The sequence below is a fragment of the Echinops telfairi genome, unplaced genomic scaffold (genome assembly GCF_000313985.2).
Source record: "Echinops telfairi isolate 266 unplaced genomic scaffold, ASM31398v2 ScPeMD7_1713;HRSCAF=2227, whole genome shotgun sequence".
Lineage (NCBI taxonomy): Eukaryota > Metazoa > Chordata > Mammalia > Afrosoricida > Tenrecidae > Echinops > Echinops telfairi.
This window is the reverse complement of record NW_022105611.1, coordinates 20915671-20941229: the sequence shown is the minus strand read 5'-3', so window position 1 is coordinate 20941229 and position 25559 is coordinate 20915671. Positions and strand designations below refer to the sequence as shown.

Genomic DNA, 25559 nt, shown 5'->3' with positions numbered 1-25559 from the left:
GAGTGACCTGGTCCCTTGGGGACACAGCCCGAGTGACCTGGCTTCTCAGGGACACAACCCGAGGGGCCCTGAGCATCAGTGGGGCTACTTCACGTGCAGCCCAGAGGAGGCTGTGTGGGCGTGGGCATCAGCACATGGGGTGCGGGGGCCGGCCCGGGCAGCACAGGGGGCCGCTTACCCGGACCTCCTTGTAGAGCCGCAGGCAGCTGCTGTTGAGGATGAAGTAGCGGTCGTGAAAGCCTCCGGAGGGCAGGCCCAGGCCCAGCAGGCTGCGGTCCTCTCGGAACTTCATCATGCCGTGCTTGGTGTCACCTACGCGGCTGGCTGCGGTGGGGGGCGAGGGGAGTGGAGTGGGCGCGGCTGCACCAGCCCTCCACCCACAGAGCCAGCCTGAGATGCACTGCCCCTCCTGCTGCAGCCCCCATGGCGGTACCACCAGGTCCAGCCCGGCAGACACCTACCCAGGTACAGCAGCATGGCCTCCATGGACGGGTACCTCTTCACCACCAGGTAGCTGTCTGTGCCCAGCCCGTGCAGAATCGGCAGCACCTTCTCTGCAAAGTGCAGGGGCCTCTCTGGGGCGAGGCCAGACCCCCTGTCAGTGGGGGTACATGGCCTGACCAGCACCCTGCCCCACACCCTGGCATGCCCACACTGGCATGTCGGCGGCCATCCTTTCCCTGCCTGAGCATCAACTTCCCACACCCTGGATGCGACCAACCCTCCATGTGCAGCACAGAGCTCCCGGTCTCGTCCTTCCTGGTAGGCGGGTGTCCTCATGGGTGTAAACAGCACCCCCACCCACAAGGCTGCTCAAGTGGGAAAGCAGTCCCCACTTCCTCTGACCCCCCCACAGCTCAGATCTCTCTCTGCTTCCGTCTGCCAGCGCCGGCCGCTCTGCCCACAGCACGGTCTTCTCCGGTGGCCAGAGTGCTCTCATCCCGTCTTCCTCCACCTCTCCCAGCGGCAGCAAGTGGTGAGCCTGGCAGCGTGCCAGCCACGCCTCTCTTGCCACCCCACCCCACCCCCAAGTGTCTTGCAGTGCTGCGAGTGCCCGCGTGGCCAGTATCTGTCTCCACATCCAGCCCCACCCTTGGTCCCGCTCCCTGAAGGCGGTGCCCATACCCACTCAGCGCTCCTGCCATACTGTCCCCACTGCCCAGGCACTCGTCCCCATCCTCCTCTCGGTCCGCAACTCTTCCTTCAGGGCCAAACACTCCACACACCAGTGAGCAAACGGAGGGACAGACACACCCTCACCCTCTATGCCATCAAGACCACCCTTCACGTGACATGCACTTGCAACACCCCCCCCCCCCAAGCTTCACCACCGTGGCCAGTTCACCACCCACCTGATAATGCATTAGCCACGTCCCCATTGTGAGCAAGACCACTCCCCTTGTCGGACCTTCACAGCAGCACCTCCTGAGTCCTGACTGCCCTACCCCCCAGCAGTGCCACCACCATCACTCTCAACGCCCACCAGCACACCGTCACCGAGATCACAGCCTCCATAGGCATGGCAGCAGCCACCCAACTCCCTCTTCATCACCACCACCACGATCATCACTGTCACCGCCACTACCACCAGTCACCACCACCACCACCACACCCGGCCCCAACCCCAGGGCTCACTCACCTGCCTCTTCCCTCTCGTTGACCTCGAAGCAGGTCCAGTAGTCCTTCTCCCGGATTCCCACGTTCCTGCGATCCAGGATCTCCATGGTGAGTTCCTCAGCTGTCATGGAGGCGGGAACCTTTCGGGTAGGGGAAGGGGTGATCAGCCTCACTTCTGCTTTGGGGTCGAGGGCCTGCGCCCACCTCCAAAGAGTCCTCTAGAGTGGTTCTGGGGCCCTGGGGTGTCCCTGAGTGGTTCTGACCAGCTGGGTGGGCAGGAGAGGATAAGGCTCACTCAACACTCTCCATGGGAGAGAAGCCCGGCTACCCACGCTGCCTGCATGGTGCCTGCCCCCGCCTGACTCCTGCTGATCCCGGGCTTCTAGGTGCCTGGTCCCCACCTTGATGTGCTGCTCCGTCTCGGCTGCCTTCTCCTCCAGGTACACGGTGCAGATGAAGTCACCGGCATGCTGTGGGGAGGTGGGGCTCAGGTGGAGGCCTTGGGAGGGGTACCTGAGCCCTTCACACCCAGCCGCGCCCCTCACCTGCGTCCCACTGGCAGTGCCCGCCACGCGCATCTTCACAATGGCAGTGATCTCCTCCCGCTGCTTCCTCAGCTCCTCCTCGTCCACCTGGGGGCGGCAAGGGAGAGGGGCCCGGGATGATGGTCACTGTCATCCTGGAGCCTTGGTCCAGCCCTCCTCTGCCCCCTGGCTGAGGACGCACACTGAACACCACCACATAGTGGCCGATGAGGTCTTCCACCACACGGCCGGCCTTGTAGTCCTGCCCGTCTGTCTGGAAGAGCGTGGGCCCAAACACAATGGCCAGGTTGTGAGTGTTCATCTGGTTCGTGTCTGAGAAGCATTGGACACTGGACAAGGTAGGGGTGAGAGAGGTCACAGGAGTGGGGCCAGGAAAGGGCTCGTCAGAGCGGACTGCTAATTGGGACATAAGGGCCCTCTTTGGGGTCTTGGCTGGAGTCCTGGGGAGGGGTAGGAAGGGGAAGCTGGGAGAGGGCCCAGGTACTGCAGCCCTAAGGGAAGGCTCCCCTACTCGCCCAAGGGCAGGAAGAAGTTCTGAGACGGCATCTAAGTCAACACTCAGTCTATCCCCCGGGGCTCGTGGGGACCCTGCTCACCAGTACAGGTGGCCGATGAGGGCCTTCACCGTGGCGCGGTTAACTGGGGGCAGCTGGCCCAGCAGCTCTCGGTACCTAACCACCTTCTGTTCATCCTCGAGCTCTGGGTCAGGGGGAGAAACCCCATCAGGAGGTCCCCGTTCTTGCTTGGTGACAGCACCCCCAGTCACTTCAGGCCATTCAGCAGGGGCAGCGGCCCTGAGGGGCTCTGGGTGCAGGGTGCCAGGACGGGGAGCAGAATAGGGGTGTGGGTGCCGGGCCGGTATCAGGCCGGGGCTGCGGGGCCTACCTGAGGCCTCCAGCCAGGAGAGGCGCTGGGCCCGAGTGAAGAGCCCATCAGGCAGGTCGCGCAGGAAGCGCTTGAGCGCCGAGGAGACGTCGTCCACGTGCTGCTCACCCTCCTTGAGGCGCACGGAGCGGGCGTCCTGCCGCAGGCTCTCCAGGAGCCTCTGGGTCTTGGAGGTCTGCCCGCACTTGCGGTAGATGCCCTCGGAGGTCAGTCCTGGGGAGGAGTGGGGTTGAGCTTGGGGGCAGGGTCAAATGCAAGGGGGGGAGTGTCTACAGGATTGACGGGGAGTGGAGCCATGCAGTGACTATTCGAGGGGGTCTGGCAGGCATGCCCCGGCGTGTGTGTGTGTGTGTGTGTGTGTGTGTGTGTGTGTGTTGAGGGGGGCGTCCACTTTTGGGGGACAGGGCTCACCACACTGCGTGATGTAGTCTACGCAGCGGTACACAATCACAGGGATGTCTGAGTCCCCGAGCTGCTGCTCCGAGAGGGTGTCCCCTGAGCTGGCTGCTGCCTTCTGGATGGCCCCCAGCCAGCCACTGAAGTCCAGCCTCCGCTCGCCCTGGATGTACAGCGTCCTGGACCAGGGCAGTGAGTCACCGCAGGGTCCATTCTGTCACCCCCTTCCCAGACCTGTGGGCTGCCTCCAGCTTCTCAGAGCCCGGGGTAGGGAGGTTAGGGGGGTGCTCACCTCCTCCGCTCCACCAGCACCAGCACTTGGTTCTCGTCCCCTTGTACGGCTGTGGAGGAGCGAAGCAGGGTAAGACCCAGACCTTGCTGGGGGGGTGGGTACTGGGGGGGGGCCCACCCTGTGCCCTTGGGAGGCTATGGGCACACCTACCCCCGGGACCCACCCATCAGCACAGCTCTCCCCACCCCCATCCCCGCTGCCTGCCTGAGAGGGGAATCTGGCTCCTGCTGGCCAGGCTAAGAGTTCAGAGACCCAGAAGGGGGTGCCTCCAGGCGGGGTCCTAGGTCCAGGCCCACCCACGCACAGAGCTCTTGCAGTTTGCGCAGCTGCAGCGGCTCCTCCCAGGGCCCCTCGGGGAGGATGGCATGGAGTTGGGAGCCGGAGAGGGAGAACCAGCCCTCCTGGGTCCACTGCAGGCTCAGGCCAGCTTTGTAGGGTAGGCGGCCCAGCCGGTCAAAGTCTTCAGTCAGCAGCTCCTCAGCCAGGGGGGGCACAAATGCCTGGGGAAAGGAGCAGGCAAGGGCCAGGGATCAGGGGAAAACACATCAGCCCACACTGTGGCGTGGCCTGCCCGGTTCCTGGGCCCCTGGGTAAGGGTCCTCTTCCCTTTTTGGCTTAGAACCCAGGCCGGGGGACCCCACCTCCTCCCCAACCTCAAGTGCTGCGCTCCATCCTCCACAGCCCTCAGATTTACCCCTCTGCAGCACCCCCCAGGAGCCATCGGGGAGGCCACTCTCTGTGCCACCACAGCCTCAAAGATTCTGGCGCGCTGTGTGGCTCCGGCACAAGGTGGCTGCTGTCGGAGCCTCATCTAGGTCTGACACCAGCCTGGGAGCCACTGAGGGGGCAGGGGCTGGGACTGGTTCCCCGTGGAGGTCAAACCATCAATAGACCAGACCAGGAACTGGAGTCACACGCTCTAGTCCCCGGCAGCTTCTCTGCCTCCTCCCCTCGCCTCTCCCTCTGAGGGCAACAATCCACCCGGAGGGGCGCTTGAGTGGCCTTCATTACGAAACCCTTGCCAGGCACCTGCAGGGGTTATGCCTCCAGTTCCTCTTCCAGAGCTGACCTTTCCCCTGCCCTGGGGGCTGCAGACTTCACCAGATCCTGGGCCTGAGAAGCCAAGCCGGTGTCTTCAGAGTCAGATGGGGGATCTGCTCTGCCCCATGACCAGACAAACTCTTACCCAGATCCTGCCTTTCAGGTCCCCCTCCCTGACCTGCTCACTCAAACCCACCTTGGCGATGCACTTGACCCACTCCCGAGCCAGCTCTGCGCTCTCCAGTCCAAAGAGGTACAGCCGCTCTCCCTCCGTGTACACCTCAAAGGTGTGCTCAAAGCTAGAGGGACAAGGCTGGAGCTCAGGCCCACCATGCCCACCCCAGCTACCCCCACTCACCCACCTACCCCCAATTCTCCCCTCCCCTGGCCACCTGAGGCAGTGGGAAAGCTCTGGGCCGGGGCCTGGTGCGGCCCATGTACAGACCTAGCTTGCCTGGGATGTGACCCTGGGATGTCCTGGCCCTCTCGGAGTCTGTGTCCCCCAAGTTCCCAACGGGGATGTGAACCTTTCAGGGACTCTGCCCAGCATGCTCACCCATGGGTGTCGGCCCGGGGCACGGCCAGGCACACGATCTCGCTGGCCCGAATCTCCCCGTTGGGCGTCACCGCCCGCTCATTCTCGTAGTAGCTGAGGACCCCGTCACTAAGGACACACCAGCGCCGGCTGAACTCTGGGGAGACCAGCAGAAGAGCCACGTGAGGCCTCTGACCTCATCAGGAAACCGCCTCTGTCTGCAGCCTCCCCAGCCCCCCAGCCCCCCCTCCTGGACTCCGCAGGTCTCCCAGCCTCCACCATCATCGCCCCTGAGACCCAGAGGGACCCTGCTAAACAAGACTCCATACTCCCCCCTCCAGAACCATTCCACAGCTCCCTGTGTCCTGGCATGCCACACTCCACCCAACCCACCAGCGGCCTCTGACAACTCCTGTCTTCCCAAGGACCCCTGGCCCACCCAGGCTCTCTTGTCCAAATTCTGCTCATCCTTCAGAGCCAACCCCACCCCACCCCCAGCTGGCCTACGTGCCCCTCTGTGCCCTGGCAGCATCACACCCCACCTACACCCCGCCTTCTCCCATAATGCCTCTGAGGTGACTGACCAGAGCAACCTGGCCCCAGAGGAGAAAAAGAGCTTGTAGAGACCATGGTGCCGAGTGACACACTGGGTCAGAGCTTCCTGGCACTACAACGATAGGGATGACTCAGACGGTTACATAAACGGCACTGCCAGGGAGGACCATGTAAACCCATGCAGTGGCCCAGGGGACAACGAGGCAGGGAGAGTGTCGGGGACTCAAGGCTTACCTCCTGGAGCAGGGGGTTTCCTCGGGGGTGCAGTGGGCAATGGCCTCAGCACTGTCCCCGGAAGACACTGAGCCCATCTCTGAGGGGGGTGTGCCCTGGTCTCAGAGGGCGCTGAGGGGGGTGTGCCCTGGTTTCAGCCTTCTCCCTGGCAGGGCGCCCTCCTGGGTCCTCTCCCATTCTGCAGACATTTACCAAGTGCCCGCTGCAGTCCGGGGGCTGGGGCCACAGTGGAGGCCAGAGGGGCTAAGACCCCAGGACGGGGCAGGGGACTAAGATGCACAGGCCTCCTGACACAAAAGCCAGACAAGGGGTGTGAAGAACAAGTTGGGCAGGGGGAGAAGGGAGGGGGTACTGCTTTGGACAAGGTGGTCAGAGTGATGTCCTGATCCAAGGGAGGGGCTGACTATACAGTCAGGTGGGAAAAAGCGCTTGGGACAGAGGAACAGCAAGTGCACAGGCCCTGGAGTGACCATGGCCTCTCTGAGTAGTGGCAAGGAGGCCAGAGGGTGAAAGGGAGAGAGACCACAGAAAGTGGGGCAGCAGCTGCCCGGTTTGGCTTCTGCTTTGGAGTTGAGGAACACTGGGCTGGGGAACAGGGGTGTTGCTGGGATCAGGAGGCACAGGGCTTTAAGCTGAGTCCTCCAACTCCCCACCATGCTCAGGCCCACCCCCAAGAGGCTAGATACTGGGCCCTCCCCTCAGTCCCCAGTAGCCCACTGACTAGGCATCTATTGCATACCACAGGGCCCCTGGCTGCACAGTGGTTACTCGTTGGTCTACGATCCGCCTGGTCGGCAGTCTGAAACCACCAGCATCTTGCTGGGAGAAAGGCGGGGCTTTCTACTCCCACAAGCAGGTATAGCCTCAGAAACTTTCGGGTGTCGCTGTGAGTTTTTTTTACTGCATTCCAGAGGAAAGAACCTTGGTATCACAGTGCTGGGCTAAGCTCACGGTCAGCTGCTCCGAGGCACAAAGATGAGGCTGTCTGCTTCCAGAAAGAGTGACAGTCTCAGAAACCCGCAGGGTTAGTTCTACTCTGTCCTACAGGGTCGCTGTGAGTCGGACTTGAGCCCTGTATCCAAGAGACTCTATCCAGGAAGCCTGCCGGTGACTGCTGGGGTTTGTTAAGCACCCTCCTGGGTCCATCACCCTGGCTAGCCCTGCAGCCATGTCAGCTGTCATGGGCTGGGGGAGGTCTGGCACAGCACCCACCTTCCCGAGCTCGGCGGTCCTGCAGTGGCTTGCCGGCAGAAGCAGTCTTGTAGAGGAAGCCGCTGTGACTCACGGTGGGCAGGACAATGGAGTAGTGCTTTTCCAGGGGCTTCATTGCGTCCAACCGGGGCACCTCTTAGTGGGGGAGAGGGAGTAGCAGTTGGTCACGCTTGCTTCACACTGCCCACCGAGGCTGACACCCAGGCTTCTTGTCCAGGTCCCAGCCCTGGCTCCCTGACCAGTGCCCTCAGGTGCTCACTCCCCTCTATGGGTAGACCGGGCATTTCTCCAAGCGTGGAAATCCCACCCTGCCCCCAAGGATCAACCCTAGTATTTTCCCTTCTAGGAATCCTCCCAGATTCCCCTTTTGGGGCACAAGGCCAGGCAAACCCAACAATAATCCCCAGGCAGCCTCCCTCCCATGGGGCTTCGAAACCCCAGGAAACAGCCTGGTTCCAGCCCTCTAGGCGGCCAGGCCAGGCCAGCTGGGTGGTCCCCGTGCCTTCTGGACACCTGGGCTCTCTCCAGCCCAGCCCACCCCACCCACTCATGGCCCCAAGCCTAGCGCCCCAGCTGCTGAGCTCCAGCCCAGAGGCCAGGCCTGGCTGTGACCAGTCCCACCTACTCCCTTCACCCCCTCCTCACCTGCCCTGAGTTGGGAGAGGCACCAAGTAGGGGTGCAATAGAGTTCCCAGGCTGCCACGAAGGGTCACCCTTACATAGGGAAGCACCCCCCCACCACACACAACACACATCCTTGGCACATGCCTGAAAGCAAAGTCTACCACACCCCAAGGTGCAGGGTGACAGACACAGCTCAGAGAAATACAAACGCTGGCACCAGGACCCCGCCCAGCAGCCCAGGCTGCAGGTGGGGAAGGGACAACAAATGCACAAGCAGAGACAAGTATACACACATACACACACGTGGAGATGCACAGATGTACACTGACACCCCACCCCAAGCACAACCACAATTGCACACACTGCTGCACTGGGGACACTCCTGGAGCTGCACCCCACCTTCACAATAGCACATGAATGTGCCCCTTGCTGGTTGCCACCCTCCTGCCCGCCCCGTCAACCTTCCACAGGGCTGGCCACTGGCCCTAGAGGGGCCCCTACTCTCTGCTCACCCGAGGTCCGGTTGTTCCGAAGGAATTCCATCTGCAGGGTCTGCCCCGCCTGCTCGGCGAGAGCCAGGGGTGTGGGGGCCTCGGGGTCTCCTGAGAAGCAGCTGACCCCAGCCCCACAGCCCAGGAGTGCCTGGGTCTCCGCCAGGTCTGTGGTGGTGACAGCAGCACACAGGGCCTGGGTGGAGGGGAGAGCAGGGAGGGAGGGTCAGTCCAATCTGGGAGTGAGGGGGTGTGGGAGAGGGGAGGAAGGGGTTACCCAGGTTGGGTGGGGGAGCACCCTCAGGAGAAAAGACTAATAAAAGCAGAGGAAGAGGAGGAAGGGAGAGGCCAAGGTGGGAAGGGTGTCCAGAGTTGTCCCAGAGGCGGGGGTCCCAGCTACCCAGGGCCTCACCCAGCTGCCGGCCCCCAGAGAGAGCGGTACCCTGCCCGTTCTCTCAAACTCCTTCACCAGTATGCAGGGGCAGGGGCTCTGTATTTAACTCCGCCCACATTTAGATTCCTCACTGCCTACCCAGCCCTCTCCACCAATGGGAGCCGCCGCCTCTCCTGGCTGCCGGGCCAGACTGGGCTGGGCCTGGCCCGGGGCTGGATGCCTGGGTCCCCAGGAGGTGGGGCCTGGCTCCCCACTGGGTTTCTAGCTGGAAGCAGCCAGGGCAGGGCCGGGCTGGAGGTGCAGGGGGGCGGGGCTGCAGGCCAACCAGAGGTCAAAAGTGGCATCCTCCCGCTCCTTCATAAACGGTCAGATCAGGGCCCCCAGGCTTGGCTCCTGGCATGTCAGGGCCTGGGGCCCGTTCACAGGGCCTCCTTGTCAGAAGGGTGGGGTGGGGGTGGGTCTGAGCAGCCCAGCTGTTTTTCATGAGCCTGACAGGAAATAGCATCCCCACTGAGTTCACTCCTTTTGGCAAGGAGCAGGGCAGGGTGCGGGAGACAGAGGAATCAGGGAGGACAGGGAGGGGTGGGGGCAGAGGGAGGCAGGCAGACGCCCAGGGGTCAGGCCTGGATCTTGCCCGCTTTGCAACCTCTGCCCTCTGAACCTCGGTTTCCCCATAGGCCAGCTCATCACTCTGAGCCGCTGAAAGTGATGGCCTGGCTCCGGAACAGAAGCGGGGTCCCAGCCAGGGTTCTCAGGGGATTCTGACAGTCTAGGGACCAAGGGGGCTGTCCCTAGGGGTCCCAGAGGCACAAGCGCTGACCTTGTCCAGCTCCTCCTGGTTGCCAAAGAGCGGGTGGTAACGGCGGTACTTGCCCTCGCGATACTTGGCCTCCAGGTGGCGGCGCCGGGCAGCAGGGCTGCTGCTGGGCTGCAGGGCCTCACTGGGGGGCACGTTGGCTGCCCAGAAGCGGTTCCCGGCGCCATTGCCCAGCTGCAAGAAGAGCTGTGGGGGTGGGGGTGGGGGGGGAAAGGTTAGCAGGGGCAGCCTAGGGCTGAAGACTCTTGCCAAGCAAAGCCTTGGGTCCTGAGGGTGCCAGGCAAGGGGCTGGGAGAGCCAGGCCATCGGCCCACTTTCCCAGTGGGAAAGCTGAGGAACAGCCTGGCCTGGTGTGGCCCTGGGCTCAGTGCCCGGACAAAAGACAGACGGGTCTGACAGGTGGCCGGCCCAGGCCTGGCGCCGGGTTCAGGGTAGAAGGGGACCTTGCTGTTTCCCCACCCAGTCCCACGCTGCATTACTGAGGCCATCACAGCTGGGGGGGTGGGGGGGGTTGACAGCCAGTAGGGTGGGAAGAGGGATTTTGGAAATATCTCTTGTCCTCCCTCCCTCTAGGCATTCCTCCCTAGAAGGGGTGGAGGCAGGTTCTGGGAGAGCTCAGGGTTCTAGGGGCCTATCATTTGAAGAACTAGCTTATTCATTCAAGGCACAGCCATATTTGGCCCGCCCTGGTCCCTACCCCATCCTGCCTCTCCGTCAGCCCTGTGCAGGGTGCTGAGGGAACAGCAGGGAACAAAGGAGGCCCACCACTCAATCTCCCTGGACCTCAATCTGTAAACTGCAAACAGGGGGTTCGAATTGTAGGCCAATTACCGCTTGGAAATCCTCTAGCCCTTCTGGGCCAAGCAGCGGGGGGACCTGGGAAATGGGTGTGACAGCGACTGGGAGTAGGCAGCCTGGAGGGGCTACTGCATTTGCCAGTGCCGGAACCCCGAGTCCCCAGGCACAAATGTGCATGCGTGTGCACCTCAAAAAGCACATGCTCAAAGCCACCTGTGAGTGTACCTGAAATGGACAGTGCCAGGCCCTTGGGGTGGGGGTGGGGGGGCACCAGGCCCCAGGCCAGCCAGGTGGTGGGACGGAAAAGGGCAGGGTTGGGCGGTTTGTCAAGATTGCTGGGCGATCGCAGGCAAAGGGCCGCCCTGACCAGCCCTCAGTGTCCACATCTGTGCAAGAGGGCGAGAGTGGGCCTCCATCGGGAGGAGCCAGCACAGGCTTGTCACAAAGGGCCCAACAAGGAGCTGTTTGGTGTTCCCACAAGTTCAAGATAAAAATTGTGTAAGGCGACAATGGGGTTTTCCCACCAACTTTTGGAAGCCCCATACAGTCTCTGTGACAGGTCCTCTTTCCCCTTTCCAAGCAACCCTTTAAACACATAAAATCATGCTTGGCTTGCAGGCCCTCATTTGCTAATTGGCCTTTCCAAAATCCCCACCCACCAGCTGAGTTCTCCAAAGCCTTTTCCAACTGGGGGTGGGGTGGGCTGGGGGGGTCGGGGGTAGGAGGGAGGGGACAAGGAGGAACCTGGCAGCCACTGAGCAGGACAGATCCCCGCCCCTAGTGCAGGTAGCAAGGGAGGGGGGCATCCCACCTCAATGAGTGTTTCCGTCCACACCTTCCTGTCCATCTTCAGACTCCGCACCTTGGAGATGCCAGCACCCAGGCCCCGGTGCTCCCCTGCAGACAGAGGACCAGACTCGAGTCGTCCTGGGCCCTGTCTGCTCGTGGCGGTATCCACCCCAGAGCTCACCCAGGGACAGAGCCTGCAGCTCCATCTTTGGTCCCTCTGCTACAGAATCCAGCATGCACTCCGGCTCACAGGTCTCAGCATCCAGACAGCATGGCCCAAGGGTTCTGAACACCGGCCCTAGCTGTCCCACCCTAGGCCTGTTCCTCACCCAGGAGAGCAGGGGCCTCCTGCCACCCCAACACTCGCCCACCCACCCACCTCCCCCGCCCCAGTCCTCACAGCGGCCCTTCCCTTGGTGGGTGTTGGACTCTTGGCTCCATCCACTTTCCTTCTCACTCCCCCAACCCCCACACCCCCGCCTGTTACCCAGACCTTACACTGTAGACCCTACACGTCTCTCGAATGCTGGCCATCCCATTCCCTAGGCCAGGTGTCTCCACTCCGCCCCCACTCCCCGCCTCTCCTGGTTTTCAATCCCACCCCTTCCAACTCAGCTTCTGCCCACCAGCCAGTCTCTCTCAGAGCCTGACCTCAGCTCCCAACTGCTGAAAGGCCGGTGGTTCCCAACCTCCATCTTCTGATGAATCTCAACAGGTAGGCCTGAAATACAGGCTCGTGTATCTGCCAGGCGAGCTCAAACGAGCCATGCTTCCTGTGCCTCAGTTTCCCCCGTGAGATGAGGGAGCTGTCTCCTTACTGCTGCAGTGGTAAGGACTCAGGACGAAAGGCTTGCGAATAGGAGGGACTTCTGACAACCGCCGGCCACCACCCTCCGCAGGCACCAGCCGGGCCTGAGCCCCTCTGTCCCCCGACCCCTACACACATACCTGCGCAGCGCTTGCAGATGACAACACAGAGGTTGATGGAGGCCCAGTCGGGCTGGGCGGCCCCGCAGTCGGCACAGAGCCTGTTGGGGGCCGAGGCCCAGACTCGCTCGGCCACCTCCGAGGTGGAGAGGGCCTCGGCGATGGCTCCCTGCATGGCCTCCAGCCACTGCTCCCTCTCCAGCTCCGATTCGGCCGAGAAGCTGGGGGCACAGAACAGGGGGCGGGTGGGAAAGGGCTCCCAGGGGCTTGGGGGGAGGGCATACAAGCATGAAGTGCGGTGCGGTGGCTAGGCACAAGAGGCTCACAGCCAGGACAAGGAGGCATCCGGGGGCCTGGAGTAAAGGCCAGCAATGGTCCCTCGAGGGTGGGACCTGAGAGGGGTGTGGGGCTGGGGGGATCCCCAAGGCACGCTGACCCAGCAGGGAGCAGAGACGGCTGCTGTGAAGGGGCACTGCCTGCACTGAGGCTGGACGGTGAGGAGGACACAGACGGAGGAGTCAGAGGGAGGTGTGGGCAGAAGGGACGGCATGTAAAATGGGCCGGCAGGGTGGCTGCCCGAGCACACACGACTGAAGAGTCTCAGCAGAGTCCACGGGCCCAGGCCACAAGGGCAGAGGGGCAGGAGGGGAACACGGAGACCAAGGATGTGACGGAGGCCGGGCGAGGGTGGAGCCGGACCTGCCCAGGCTGAGTGGGAGGCAAGGTCCCTTGTGAGCGGGCCGGGGCCTGGACAGGAGGTTGAAGGTGAGAGGTCTGCCAAGCTGTTAGGCAGGCGGGTCTCGAGTGCAGAAGGAAAAGCCAGCTGCAGCCAGAGACCTGGACTAAGGACCTGGAGAAGGCGGTGGCACGGCAGTGGTTAACTGAGCAGTTACTATGCACCCTCAGTCAGCAGCTTTACAGAGATAACCATGTTCCAGCTTCACAGAGAAGCACAAAGTGATTTGCCCTAGTCACCCCGCAGGTCAGCAGTGGACACAGGCTTTGAATGCTGGCACCACACAGGCAGCTGAAGCCTGGCAGTGGGCCAGGTCTACCAGGGAGAGGGCAGAGGGCAGAGACAGGCAACGCTGGTGGGGATAGTGAGGACAGACTGCTAGGGCAGAGACTTAGGGGTTCAGGGAGGAGCATCCAGCCAGGCCAAAGGAGCCCTGGGAAGAATGGGTGTGAAGGACAAAGGTGCAGGAGGCAGTTAGGGCAGGCAATGGGGACGGACGGTGCAGAAAACCAAGTGGGAAGCTCTGTCAGCTGTGGGGCTAGGAGGTGGGGCAGTGCCAGAGAAGGTGCCTGCGGACGCACAGGAGCAGCAGTGCAGGGCTGGCAAGGGAGAAGACCTCCCACCCAGCAGGTGCGGAGAGGGAAGGTGAATGGGGGCGGGCACCTGAAGATGCGGTAGGGCGTGGTGAGGTCGAAGCTGCGCCGGTCCACTTCCTTCACATTGCCCACGCTCATTTCTATGAAGGTGATGCCAATGCCCAGGTGGTACTCCTAGTAAGTGGGGCGGGGTGAGAGGCTGGGTGAGGCTTGACGGGCTAGGGTGGGGTCAGGGTGGTACCTCTGGGACTATGGAGGAGACGGGAGGGTTCAAGATCTGAGCATAGTAACTGGCCTGGGCTTGGGGTCAGGTGGGCAGTGGGAACGAGGGGTTCGGTGAATGTCCAGGCTGGAGTGAAGGCAGGAGATGGGTTAGAACTCGTGGTGAGAGGTAGGAGCAGGCCAGGAGGGGGTGGGGGGAGCGGGGTCAGGCTCAGGGTGGGGGTGAGGTGCAGCCAGGGGACCAGGGGGGCACAGAGCAGGATGGAGGGAGCAGACCGGGAGCAGGTCAGTGAAGGTCAGTCTGGTAGCTGGCAGGCCCTTCGCACCTCCATGTTCTTGTAGAGCTGCACCTTGTCCCCGACCACAACCACGTACAGCTTGTTCTTGAAGCCACGCAGCTCCAGGCTGCCCGAGTGGTCAGGCAGCTCCGGGCCCGGCACACCCAACAGATGGGTGCTGGGCAGCCGGGCCCGATGCCCCACCACTGCCTGCTGCAGGGCCTGCATCCACTCCTTCCGCTCAGCTGCAGGCAAAAGCGAGAGTGAGCCCCCCCACACCAGGAAGCCTACCCTGACTGACCCAGCTATCGCTGTCTGACTTCCCGGACCTGAACAAGCTCAGGCTCCCATCCCAGCTCTGTCCTTATACTGAGCAAGTCACATTCCGGCCCCACACCCGTTTCCCCGCGAGGACTCCCACAGGGGGGGCGGGGGAGGGGGGGGCCCACGGGCCACGCACTGCCAATCTTCCCTATCCCACAACCCTCTCCTCCCTCCTTCACACCCACCATCGCTCTCCGCCCGGAAGGCAAAAGTCCGGTTGTTCGTGATCACTTCGAACTTCTGGTCCCCGATGGCAGCCACGTGGGAGATGCAGGCCACAGGGACAAAGCGTTTAGAGTAGGCCTCCTGGGGGACAGAGAGGGGGCATTCTGTAGGGGCAGGGGGTGGCCCGAGCTCATAGGTGCAGCCCCCTCAACCTCAGCTGAAATGAAGGGTACGATCCTGCCCCCCACCACCCCCCCCATGCTGGCCAGGCCCAACCCCTCCCCTCACCAATGGGCCAGGAGGACAGAATGAGTTGGGTGGGGTGGGGGGCAGGACTTGTGTCTCTCTGGAGGGATTCCTCTGGGGTCCAGGCTCAGAGCAGCAGTGGGGCAGGGTCGGGAGGGGCGCACCTTGTTACTGTCAAAGTACCGCAGGTACTGGGTATCCAGTCTCACCCATCGCTTCTGATAGATGTAAGATCTAGACGGGGAATGGGGGACAGGGGGCACAAGAGAGCTGAGGGCTGGGGATGAAGGGCAGAAGGCTCTAGGGTCATCCAGCCCTCTGATGGCCACACTCAATGACGACGACATCAAGTACAGCTGGGAGAATTCCAGATGGGCCCACAATCCAAGCCAGACGCAAAGTGGGACTTCCCAACCGTAAGGACCGTAAAACGCAGGTGGATGGAGATGAGGCCGACCCAGCCGCTGTGCTTACCACCTTCATTGTGGATCCAGGACCCGAGGTCCTGCCTGCCCCATGCAGAGTACCAGGGGGACCCACAGACCTCACTCACCCCTGCGGTGGGTTCTTGTCCAGCCAACCGGCCTTGATGATGGGTGGGACGGGGGCAGAACCCCCGGGCAGCTCATCCATGGGGTGTGGCAGGAGCTCGGGGACCAAGGGGCCACTGGACAAGGGCACGCTCAGGCCGCCACTGTACCACCCACCGCTAGAGGAAGTTGAGAGAGAACACAGGCAGCCAGGGTAAGGGGGCCACGGCCAGGGCTTAGCACTGGATCTCTCAAGTGGAGCAGGGCCGAGGGGAGGGGAGCGAAGGGTGGGGCACCAGCAGGGCTTTGGGAAGGAGGGTGCTGGGCAATGGAGTCACACAGGAGGGTGGAAACTCACTTGGGGATGCCCTCGTAGGCGTGGTCATCCTCCTCCTCATCCCCTTGGTTGTCGTCCCCGGACAGCTCCTCCCCCTCGCTCAGCAGACTGGCCACACGCACGGCCCTCGGGACTGAGCTCAGTGGGGGCGCCTCCTGTTCCTCCCAAATGGCAGCGTCACCCAGAGGTCACCACACCTGCCTTGTCCACTCCATCCCCAACCCGGACAAGCCAGCACTTTTATTTCTGCTTACACACACACACACCACGACCCTTCCCTGCCCCCCGCCCTGGCAGTGGAGGCCATACAGGGTCCCCTGAGATGGGAGAATCAGTGGCCAACAGACGTAGGGCAGGAAGACGCTGGTTCCAGACCCTCAGAGAGAGAGAGACAGACACAGGGACCCAGAAAGTGAAACTGAGACAGCCAGAGAGACGGACAGACAGACCACCCCAGATCAATGTGCTGGGAATGCGGGAGAGGAGCATGCACAGCCAGAGGCAGCCCAGAGTTCTGGGGCTCTGCGTGACCCTGCACTCTCCCAGGGTCTGGTCTGACATGGAGCTGGTGGGCCTCCCTCCTTCCCTCCTTCCCAACACGCAGACAGAGAGACAGACAGAGCAGTCCCTAACCACTGCCCCGCCCCACCTTCTGGTTCATCACGCTGGCTGGGGCCCCCAGCCCCTCCTCTGGGGCCTCATCGTAGTCGGAATCATCTGGGAGAGATAGGGGTGGAGGATGCTCAGAAGCGAGAGGACCCCCCCACACACACACCTCCAGCCCTCCAAAGACCCCCACCCCCACGGGCTTTCAGAAAACAGGGCCCAGGGGACAGGAAGTGCTATTTATACCCTCAGGGCCTTGTGGTTCCCACTTGGGGGCAGCCAGGGGAGAGGCAGGCTACCCCAGGCACAGGGGCGGGGCCTGCCCAAAAAAGGCTAAAAAGCAAACTAACCGGAGATCCAAAAGCAGTGGATACACCCGGGCAAGCGAACCACCCACGACGACAGGAAGTGTTCCCAGACTCCAAACCCAGGGGACCGAGCCCGCCCGCCTTGTCCCCACACTTCAGTCAGTGGGTCATACAGGCGGCTGCTGTCCCCACTCACAGATGGCAGCCACCACTGGAGGATGCTGGGAGAAGCCAGCGCCTGCCCAGAGCCACTTGGTGGAGGGAAGGGGAGCCTGATGCTGGTACATGCTCTGCACAGGGGCCCAGAGCCCCCAGGACCCGCCCCCCACCCCCCAGAGAGAGCCCTGTCCCCATCTCCCTGACTGCACACTCACCAAACTCCGGGAGCAGGCGGGGAGGCTTTGGAGGGACTTCTGGGGGGCTGGGTAGTGGAGATGGGGGCCAGGGGGAACCCCGGGAGAGGGTGGTGGGGGGCTCCTCAGGCTCCGGCTGGGGAGGGCATGACAGCGATGACTCCCCCTCCCTGGAAGGAAGGCTGGGAAGAGAACAGAAGGTAGGCACCAGGGGGTCAGCTGGGCCAGCAGCACATAGCCAATCAGACAGCCGGGGAGCCTGCTCAGCCAGCTGCAGTACACCACCTGCTCTCAAGGATGGTAACGACCACATCTGGGGAGCAGGGAACCCCATCCTGGGCAGTCATGGAAGGCTTCCTGGAGGAGGTGATGGCTGAGCTTTTATGGGTCAGAAAGCTCTGCTGGCAAAGGGGAGTGGGGTCAGATTTAAATGGGCAATGAGCCTCAGAAACCAACTCCGGAGGCCCCAAGTCAGGGGTCTCTGCCCCAAGACCACCTGCCCCTTTGCTCAGGCACCTCCTGGGTGCCTCACAAAGCCCTCAAATGCACTCACGCCCCCACCCCCTCTCCCTCCACCTGGCTGCTCCTTCCTGCCACCTACCCTGACTCCCTGAGGCAAGACTTGGCTCAGCCCTTTCTGTCCACCAGCCCGCTCCCTGAAGGCTCAATGCCACCCAGTGGGACTTAGGCCCTTAGCTCCTGTGTGTCCCAGGATAAGTGCCTAGCCTGCCTCCCGCCAGGGACCTCCAACTACCCGAGGCATGTGAGAGCAGGGCACAGGGTCAGGAAGCTTCAAGAGCCGACTGTCCCCTGGACTGCCAGCGCAGCGAGCACGTCCATCTGTTCGGGGTGGTAGGCAGGCCCAAGCAGTGCTCGGTTCTGTGGTGCCCCAGGGTCACTAGGAGTTAGAAATGACTTGAGGGAACTTCATGGCAATAAAATAATTGTCCCTGCATGGATGAGCAGAAGGGTACCAAGCACACCCCATTCCGTGTGATAACCTGACCTTCAGGTAGCTTTCTAGCTCTGTTGCCCGAGAAACTTGTGTCAACCACGTTACCAGGCAACAATGTCGTTAGTTAAAAAATAAAGACCTAATTGTGGAACTGCATGCGGAGCGGACTGGGAGCCACTATACGACAAATGCTCCAGCGGGGGGAGAAGCCACAGCTCTGGGCTCCCGGGGGTGCAGGGCATCTGCCTTCCAGAGTCCTGGAACCAGGCCTGTGGGGTTCTGGTAAGAGGTAGTGGTGGCCCCTTGGGACAGGGCGATTCTAAGCCAGCGTGGCTCTCACCTGTCTGCTGGGAGTTCCTTTCCCTCAGCCCTGAGCTGTCACCTGGGGGGCGACACAGAACGTTCCTACGGGGCTGAGTGGCCTGTGGCATGAACTGCGTGAAGATTTCCGCAGAAAGGGACACCTGGCTAGGCCCTGCTAGCAAGCTGTTTCCCACCCTGACTACTGATACCACGTGCAGGCAGTCTGTCTGGAGCAGCTGAGCATTTAGTAGGACCTCCTAGTGGGCACTGCCCCCTGGCTGTCCCCTCCCGATTCTCCAAGTCTCTTTAGGGCCTGGGCAACGTCTGGCTTGAGTCTCTATCACCACGGCCCACCCCAGGGCTTGGCCGAGTCAGTAGGAGAAGCATGCTGGGTGGGTAGGTTTATGTAGATGGGGGCATGGAGGAAGGTGGGTGGCTGAATAGGTTGACCGTTAGGGTTGGCAGAACATACACAAAAGGGTGAATGATGATGAAGTAACCAGTGGCTGTAGATCTAGGCCTATGAACATGACAAACCCATGCCGGCAGCTGGCCCAACTGGTCAGGTGCCATGTCCCTGGGCCTTCTCGACAGACACATCAATCTTTCACACTGCCACCTCCCAGGACCCAAGGGGAAAGGGCTCTTGAGAGCAGAGATCAAATGGGAATAGAGCCTCAAGCTTCCCAGGTGGGGCGGGTCAATCTGTGAGCTACGGGACGTGGAGGCAGTGTCTGTCCCTCTAATGCCAAGCAGGATTGGGGATGGCTATACAGCAGCATCTGCCCCGCCTGCCCCCCGGTTTTCAGGCTCCATGTAGCAGTGCCCTCCCACCTGGGGCACAATCCTTTCGAGAAGCCTGCCCACCCTGAGTCGGCCTCCCCAGCAGGTGGGCTCCCCAAGGCAAGCTCAGCACCCATCTTGTTCACTTGTAGCCATGGCACTGGGCCGGGATGAATAAATACACGAATACCTGACATTCATCAATCCCTATTAATTCATAATCATTATGAGAGAAATATGTGAGCCAATGACTCTTCTTAATTAATAGTCACAGACTTAATCATTGTGCGTCTATCACCAATTAATAAGCATTAGTTAACCCAGGTATGCAGCAACATCTTTCTGAAACCCCTGCTGAGCAATGTCCCCGGGCTCAGGCTGGCACAAATGGCTTGTGCTCGCCCATTAACCCAAACCTCAACTCCCTGCCACCGGGCTGATAGTGACTCACAGTGGCACTGCAGGATGGAGCGGAAGGGCTCCACAGGGTTTCTGAGGTCGTAAACCTTTACAGTCTCATCTTTCTCTCACAGAGTAGCTTGTGGGTTTTTGAACCACGGACCTTCTGGTTAGCAGCCCAATGTTTCACCCACTGTGCCACCAAGGTTCTTCATTTGCCAAAACGGCCTTGATAATAAAACACACTATGAAAGATCGCAAGATCAATGACTTATTCATCAGAAATACCTTCAACAACATGAAAGATGACTGACTCTATATGTGTACCTCAGCAGACAGAATAGACAGGGATCAAATCGACCTCCTCTGTGGAAAGAGATGGTGGAGAAGCTCAGTATCTTCAGTCTGAACAAGGCCAGAGGCCAACCGCTGAACAAACCATCAATTGCTCATATGCACGTTGAAGTTGAAGCAAATGAAAACAAGCCCACAAGAGCCCAAGCATGACGCTGAGTACATCACACCTAAACTCAGAGACCACATTGGGAATGGAGTTGACCCAACATACATTAGTGACCAGACAAGTTGTGGGATGATAGAAAGGACATATGTGGCGAAAGCTTAATCGTTAGAAAGACAGGAAAGAAAAAAACAAAATGGACATCAGAGAGACTCTAAAACTTGCTCTTCAGCATCGAGTAGCTAAAACAACCGGAAGATGTGATGCAGTAAAAGAGCTGAATAGAAGATTCCAAAGTACAGCATTCTAAGGAACTGTGCAAAGACTTGGTGCTAGAAAACCAAAAGAGAAGAATACACTTGACGCTTCTCAAGCTGAAAGAACTAGAGGAAGGAAAAAAGAAGCCTCAAGTTGCAGTGCTGAAGGGTTTCAATAGGCAAAATGTTGTGCAAAGGGGCATCAAAAGACGATGAAAGGACACACGAATCACTGTGCCGAAGGGAAGTGGATGATGCTCAGCTCTCTCAGGAGGGGGCATATGATCAAGAGCCAATGGTATTGAAGACAGAAGTCCCAGTGACACTGAAGGTGAAAAACACAAGGCTCTAGGAATCGCCCCCCTCTGCTCCCCCCACCAGAAGAGATCCATTATTTATGCCCATTCCAAAGACAGGTGCTATCCAACAGAATGAGGAAATTATCAAACAATGTAATTAATATCACATGCAAATAAAATTCTGCTGAAGACAAGTGAAAAATGGTTGGCAGCAATACATCAAGCAATACTGCCAGAAATTCAAGCCAGATTCAGGAAAGGATATGGAACTAGGGATGTCATGTTGATATTAGACGGAACTTGGCTGGAAGCAGAAAATACCAGGAAGATGTCTGCTTGTGGTTTGACTATGAAAGGCATTTGATGGTGTGGGTCATAGCAAACGATGGATAGCATTGCAATGAATGGGAGTCCCCTCCTTAATTGTGCTCATGTGGAACCTGGACATAGACCAAGAAGCAGTTGTTCAAACAGAAAGGGGGGTATTGTATGGTTCAAAGTTAGGAAAGATACGACACGTGCATCAAGGTTGTAACCTTCCATCATACTTATTCAATCTGTATGCTGAGCAGATAATCCAAGAAGTTGGCCTATGTGAAGAAGGCAGTCTCAAGATTGGAGGGAGGCTCATTAATAAGTTGCGATCTGCAGAAGCAGCCTTGCTTGTTGAAAGTGAAGAGGACTTAAAGCACTTACTAATGAAGATCAAAGACTACAGCTTTGAACAGAGATTATACCTCAACATAAAGGAAAAGACAAAAACCCTCTCAGGACCAATGAGCAGCATCACAGTGAACGGGGAAGTCGTCAAGAAGTTCCTTCTACTTGGATCCATCATCAATGCCCAGGAAGCAGCAGTAAAAACAACAACAAAGGAAGTACTACACCGGGCAAGTCTGCTACAAAAGACCGCTTTCAAGTGTTAAAAAGCAAAGATGTTCATTTGAAAAGGTGCAGCCAAAATGTTCCTTGGAAGTGAGGATGGGCAAGGCTTTGTCTCATGTACTTTTGACCCATTATCGAGAGGACCCTGGAGAAGGACAGCGGCACCTTCAACAGGGGCTCAGAGAGAGCAATGGCTGTGAGAGGGATGCAGGACCGGTAGGGCTTCCTTCTGTTGTGCACAGATGCTATGAGCGGAAACCAACTCCGTGGGGCCTCAGGGTAACAGCTACAGCAACCAAAAGGTTGGCAGTTCAGATCCATCCAGCAGCACTTCGGAAGCGTCCATAAAAGTTATCGATACAAAACCTCTGGGACAATTCTACTCAGAAAACAGACGGGTCGCCTGGAACTGACTCAACGGCACGGGTTTTGTTTCATATTCGTCTGAGTAAAGCACTTACAAGATGAGGAGCTTGTGTAGAAAGCAAATGTTCTGAGAATGATGATGGCAACGAATGTACAAACGTGCTTGACACTGGATGGATGGATGGATGGATGGATGGATGGATGGATGGATGGTGATAAGGGCTGTAAGAGGCCCCAATAAAGTGATTGGGGGAAAAAAGATGATGGGGGCCATACGTAAAGAGAATGGGTTGGTTTGTTTTTCCATGAAAGTTTTGAAGCCCCCTCGCACACGCATGGCTAATACCACAGGGCTACTGCAGTCTCCATCATTTTCTGACTGCTTACTCCTCACAATGCAGCTTCAAGGCAAGGACTGTACTATCCCTGTTTTACAGCCAACGAACGAGGCCTCAAGACGCCGAGTAAGTTGTCTGTGGTCGGAAAGCTGTGATTTGAAGGCAGGCTCTCTAGCACCAGCAGGGAACTCTCGGCAGGGATCCTCAGCCACACCGGCCCACAGGCAAAGCAAGCCCAGGGGAGAGGCTGTCCCCAGAAGGTGGCCACCGCAGGAGGGACCCCACATAACCCTCAGGAAGCCTACTCCTGCCCTAAGCTGCCTCCTGCAGGGGCCTGAGTCCTGCTGAGTCAGGAGCAGCCCCAGGAAAGGGGAAGTGGTATGGGGAAGGCCCTGGCACGTAGGAAAACCCCAGAGGAGAGAGCAGTGGCCCCTTCTGAGGAAAGGACCAGCCGTCTCCTCCCCACCCACCAGAGCCCCACAGACTCAGGGTCTGCTCCCTTGTTCCTTCAGCCTGCTGCTCCTCTCCCCAGGTGGCGTGTGAGCCTGTGCAGTGCCCACTATACCCACTCCAAGGCTGGGCACTCCTGGACAGGGCCAGCCCCCAACCCCAGGTCTGGGTCTCCACCCAATAAGGCTTGCCCCCTTGGATTAGGGGTGCAGATCCGACGCCAGAGGGCTTGGGGGGCACGTGAGGGTCCTGAGCCGGGAAAGCATGCAGACCGGCTGCTGGCAGAGACCCTGCGGGACTAAGAGAAGCACCCTGCGGGCCTCCAAGCCGGCAAAGCTCCGTGGAAGCAGACCGCGGCTCTTTCTCCTACGGCGCGGCTGGTGAGAGAGAGCTACAGTCTAGAGCCGCGGTGCTCAACCTGGGGGTCGCGACCCCTTTGGGGGTGGAGCAACCCTTTCACAGGGGTCACCCGATTCATAACAGTAGCAAAAGGACAGTGATGAAGTAGCAACGAAGATAAGTTCATGATTAGGGGGTCACCACAACCTGAGGAATTGTATGAAAGGGTCGTGGCATCAGAAAGTTTGAGAACCACTAATCTAGAGCTTCAATGACGGCGCCACCAGGGCTCCTTGTGAAGAACGGGGTGACCCGACGATCATATTTAAAAAAACAACAACCCCACCTCACTGCCACTGAGTTGACCCAGTGGGACAGCGAAGAACTGCCCCTGTGGGCTTCCAAGACAGTAATTCTTTCCGGGAGGAGAACCAGAATATCTCTGAGCATTGACAAAAAGAGGTACAACATGAGTAACGCTGGGGCATGGGGTGGAGTGCAGCGCCCTTGCTGTCCGTGTGAGAGCGGGGTGTCTGGTGTGAACCCCGGCCAGTGCGCATCAAACTGCAACCAGCACCACCTGTCGGTGGAGGCCTGACGGCAGGTTGCTCTCATGCTCAGCAGGTGTTTGCAGAATTTCCAGACTAAGACTAGGGAGAAAGGCCTGGCAACCAACTTTAAAAACTGCTTAAAAAAGCCAAGGAGAACTGTATGGAACTACAGAGAGGTCAACACTCATTGGGGGCCAGCTTGCTGGCAGTTTATTTGGGCACCGGGCAAAAATGGGGCCCGTGCCAGGCACAACGAGACAAAAGTGTGCTCATTTGAGTTCAGAGACAGGGCCTGGGAGTCAGGCCGAACTGGGCTTGCATCCCCAATGGGCCACTCTTTACTTAGTGGCCGCAGGGGGGTGACGTCCTGTGAGCCTCGGTTTCCTCTCTGACCTCCTCCGGCCTGGCTGACAATTCAGCCAGGCCTGCCTCTCCCACATGGTACGAGCACAGCTTCCCAGACTCCACGGGCTGGGCCAAAGAAGCTGCTTCAGAGCCTCCTCCAGGGGGTGGCCCGGCTCTCCCCACCCTTCTAGCTGCACTGGTCTCCAAAGAAACCAGGCCGCACCTGAGGGTGCGCGGATGGGCCAGAGTGGAGGCAGCCTGAACCTCCCGGGCCAGCCATGGGCTCACCAGCCACTAGCACTGCAGCCACGCTGTGGGGCTTGCATTCAGGAACTGCCCGCAGCCAGGTCTTTGCACACGCTGCTCCTGCCTGGAGCACCTGCTCTGTCTAATCCTGGTCCCCCTGCAAAGGCTCAAATCGCAGTCCCCCTCCTCTGTCCTCATCCTCAGGCAGGGGTGGGGCCTCTCTGGGGCTCTCGCAGCCTGCATGCTCCCCATCTCTCACTACAGCGGTGTCTATCCAGGGCCCAGGCTTCCAGCTCCTGGAGTTGGGACCTTTTCCCAACCTTAGCTTCTGGCCTCTTGGCAGTGGGTCTGGCTTGGAGAGTTGGGCATTTCTCCTACCTTGACCGCCCCTTTCCATAGGAGCAAGTGCTCCCAGCTGCCCACTTCCTCATTTGTGCCCCGGCCTGGGCCTCAGTCTTGGCCTCTTGCTTCCCCTAGTGCCATCCCTTCTCTTCCCTTCCTCCTCCATCATGAGACCAGGAAGTCGGGCCTCCTAGCACACCCTCACCCCCACGCCGGCGCGCCCCTGGCTCTGTGCTGTTCACCTCTGCCCACATCACAGCACAGAGAACCTTTCCTGAGGGCTCCCTTTCTAGAACATGTCTGCACACTGCTGCTCAGCTTCTGCACAGGCTGAGCCGAGGCCTATGTCCCCAGACCAGCCCAGCACAGGTGAGCAAATGACCGCAACCCTGATGGCCAGCAGTCAGCAGCCCCCTGCCCCTCCACATGGCAGAACCCCATGAACCTGGGGCCACCCTGACAGACCAGGCTGCACCTGGCTCATAGCACTGCACCCTGCAACAATAGCTAACACAAGTGAAGCCTCCACTACATGGCAGGTATTCTGCGAAGGGCTCTTTGCACGTGATTCCACAAAGACCTAGGGTCATGGATTCCACTGTGCTCTGGGCCAGGACACTGCCCTCCCCTCCCGACACGACTCCACCAGGAAGTCCACCTAATTGCTCCCTCTACACTCAGGGCCTGTGTGGGCCCTCTGTGCCGCTGCCACCACGAGGAATCCACCGAACTGCCTCGCATGCCAGTCCTGCCAGGCCGGGTCTGGTGCCCATCTGCCAGGACAGCACTGAGTCTGTAAGCCTGGCCCCGTGTGGGCTCTTGAGGATGGCAAAAGGAAGCACAACCCTCAGAACCTTCCCCTGACCCCCACCCCAGCGCTGGCCTGGCAAGAGCAGAGGGTGCCGGTACTCTCTCTGCCCAAGGGAGAAAAGTCGAGGGCAAGGGGCAGGGCTGGGGGAGTGGTGAGAGTCCTCAGTGGGTCAGCGACCCGAAAACAAGGCTATTATTAGGTGACCCCCATGACCGGGTGTGGGGGGGAGTCAGCTCCCACACTCTAACCCAGGGCCCACCACAGGAGCCAACACTGGCTCTGCCAGGCCTCTGCCATCCACCATTCCTGAGACCCTGGGCTGGGGGTGAGGGCAAAAGCTGCCCCCACCACAGTGCTCTGGAACTTCCCTGAGAAATCGCCAGAAAGGTAAGTTTGGAGCCAGAGCAGGTACCACCTGGGCTGAGGAGATCAGCACCAGGGCCCTGATGGGCAGACACCCCACACGATCAGCCCGGGAAAGGCCCAGAAACTAGGCAGACCAAGGGGAGGGGCTCCTGAGGAGATCCCAAACAGACTCACTGCCATCGAGTGGATTCCAACTCACAGTGACCCTGCA

General features: G+C 59.8%; 1 protein-coding gene across 5 annotated transcripts in view; it reads right to left on the bottom strand.

Moving 5' to 3' along the window:
• The window catches only part of ARAP1 (ArfGAP with RhoGAP domain, ankyrin repeat and PH domain 1), a 61032-nt gene that overhangs the window by 7538 nt on the left and 27935 nt on the right, over positions 1–25559 (bottom strand). For 4 of the 5 annotated variants that reach the window (XM_030886413.2, XM_045293116.1, XM_045293114.1 and 1 more), the window contains 26 exons: positions 16875–17035; positions 16236–16303; positions 15608–15741; positions 15273–15428; positions 14884–14953; positions 14494–14614; positions 14033–14229; positions 13552–13658; positions 12174–12373; positions 11248–11333; positions 9642–9824; positions 8449–8623; positions 7313–7447; positions 5333–5468; positions 4973–5075; positions 4040–4235; positions 3736–3784; positions 3459–3622; positions 3048–3260; positions 2759–2861; positions 2344–2491; positions 2163–2249; positions 2019–2087; positions 1640–1757; positions 462–575; positions 179–324 (listed from right to left, as the gene is read on the bottom strand). In XM_030886413.2, coding sequence (XP_030742273.1) covers positions 179–324; positions 462–575; positions 1640–1757; positions 2019–2087; positions 2163–2249; positions 2344–2491; positions 2759–2861; positions 3048–3260; positions 3459–3622; positions 3736–3784; positions 4040–4235; positions 4973–5075; positions 5333–5468; positions 7313–7447; positions 8449–8623; positions 9642–9824; positions 11248–11333; positions 12174–12373; positions 13552–13658; positions 14033–14229; positions 14494–14614; positions 14884–14953; positions 15273–15428; positions 15608–15741; positions 16236–16303; positions 16875–17035 — 3439 coding nt within the window. The remainder of the gene's footprint in view (positions 1–178; positions 325–461; positions 576–1639; positions 1758–2018; positions 2088–2162; positions 2250–2343; positions 2492–2758; positions 2862–3047; positions 3261–3458; positions 3623–3735; positions 3785–4039; positions 4236–4972; positions 5076–5332; positions 5469–7312; positions 7448–8448; positions 8624–9641; positions 9825–11247; positions 11334–12173; positions 12374–13551; positions 13659–14032; positions 14230–14493; positions 14615–14883; positions 14954–15272; positions 15429–15607; positions 15742–16235; positions 16304–16874; positions 17036–25559) is intronic. The other variant, XM_045293118.1, reaches the window with a different exon arrangement.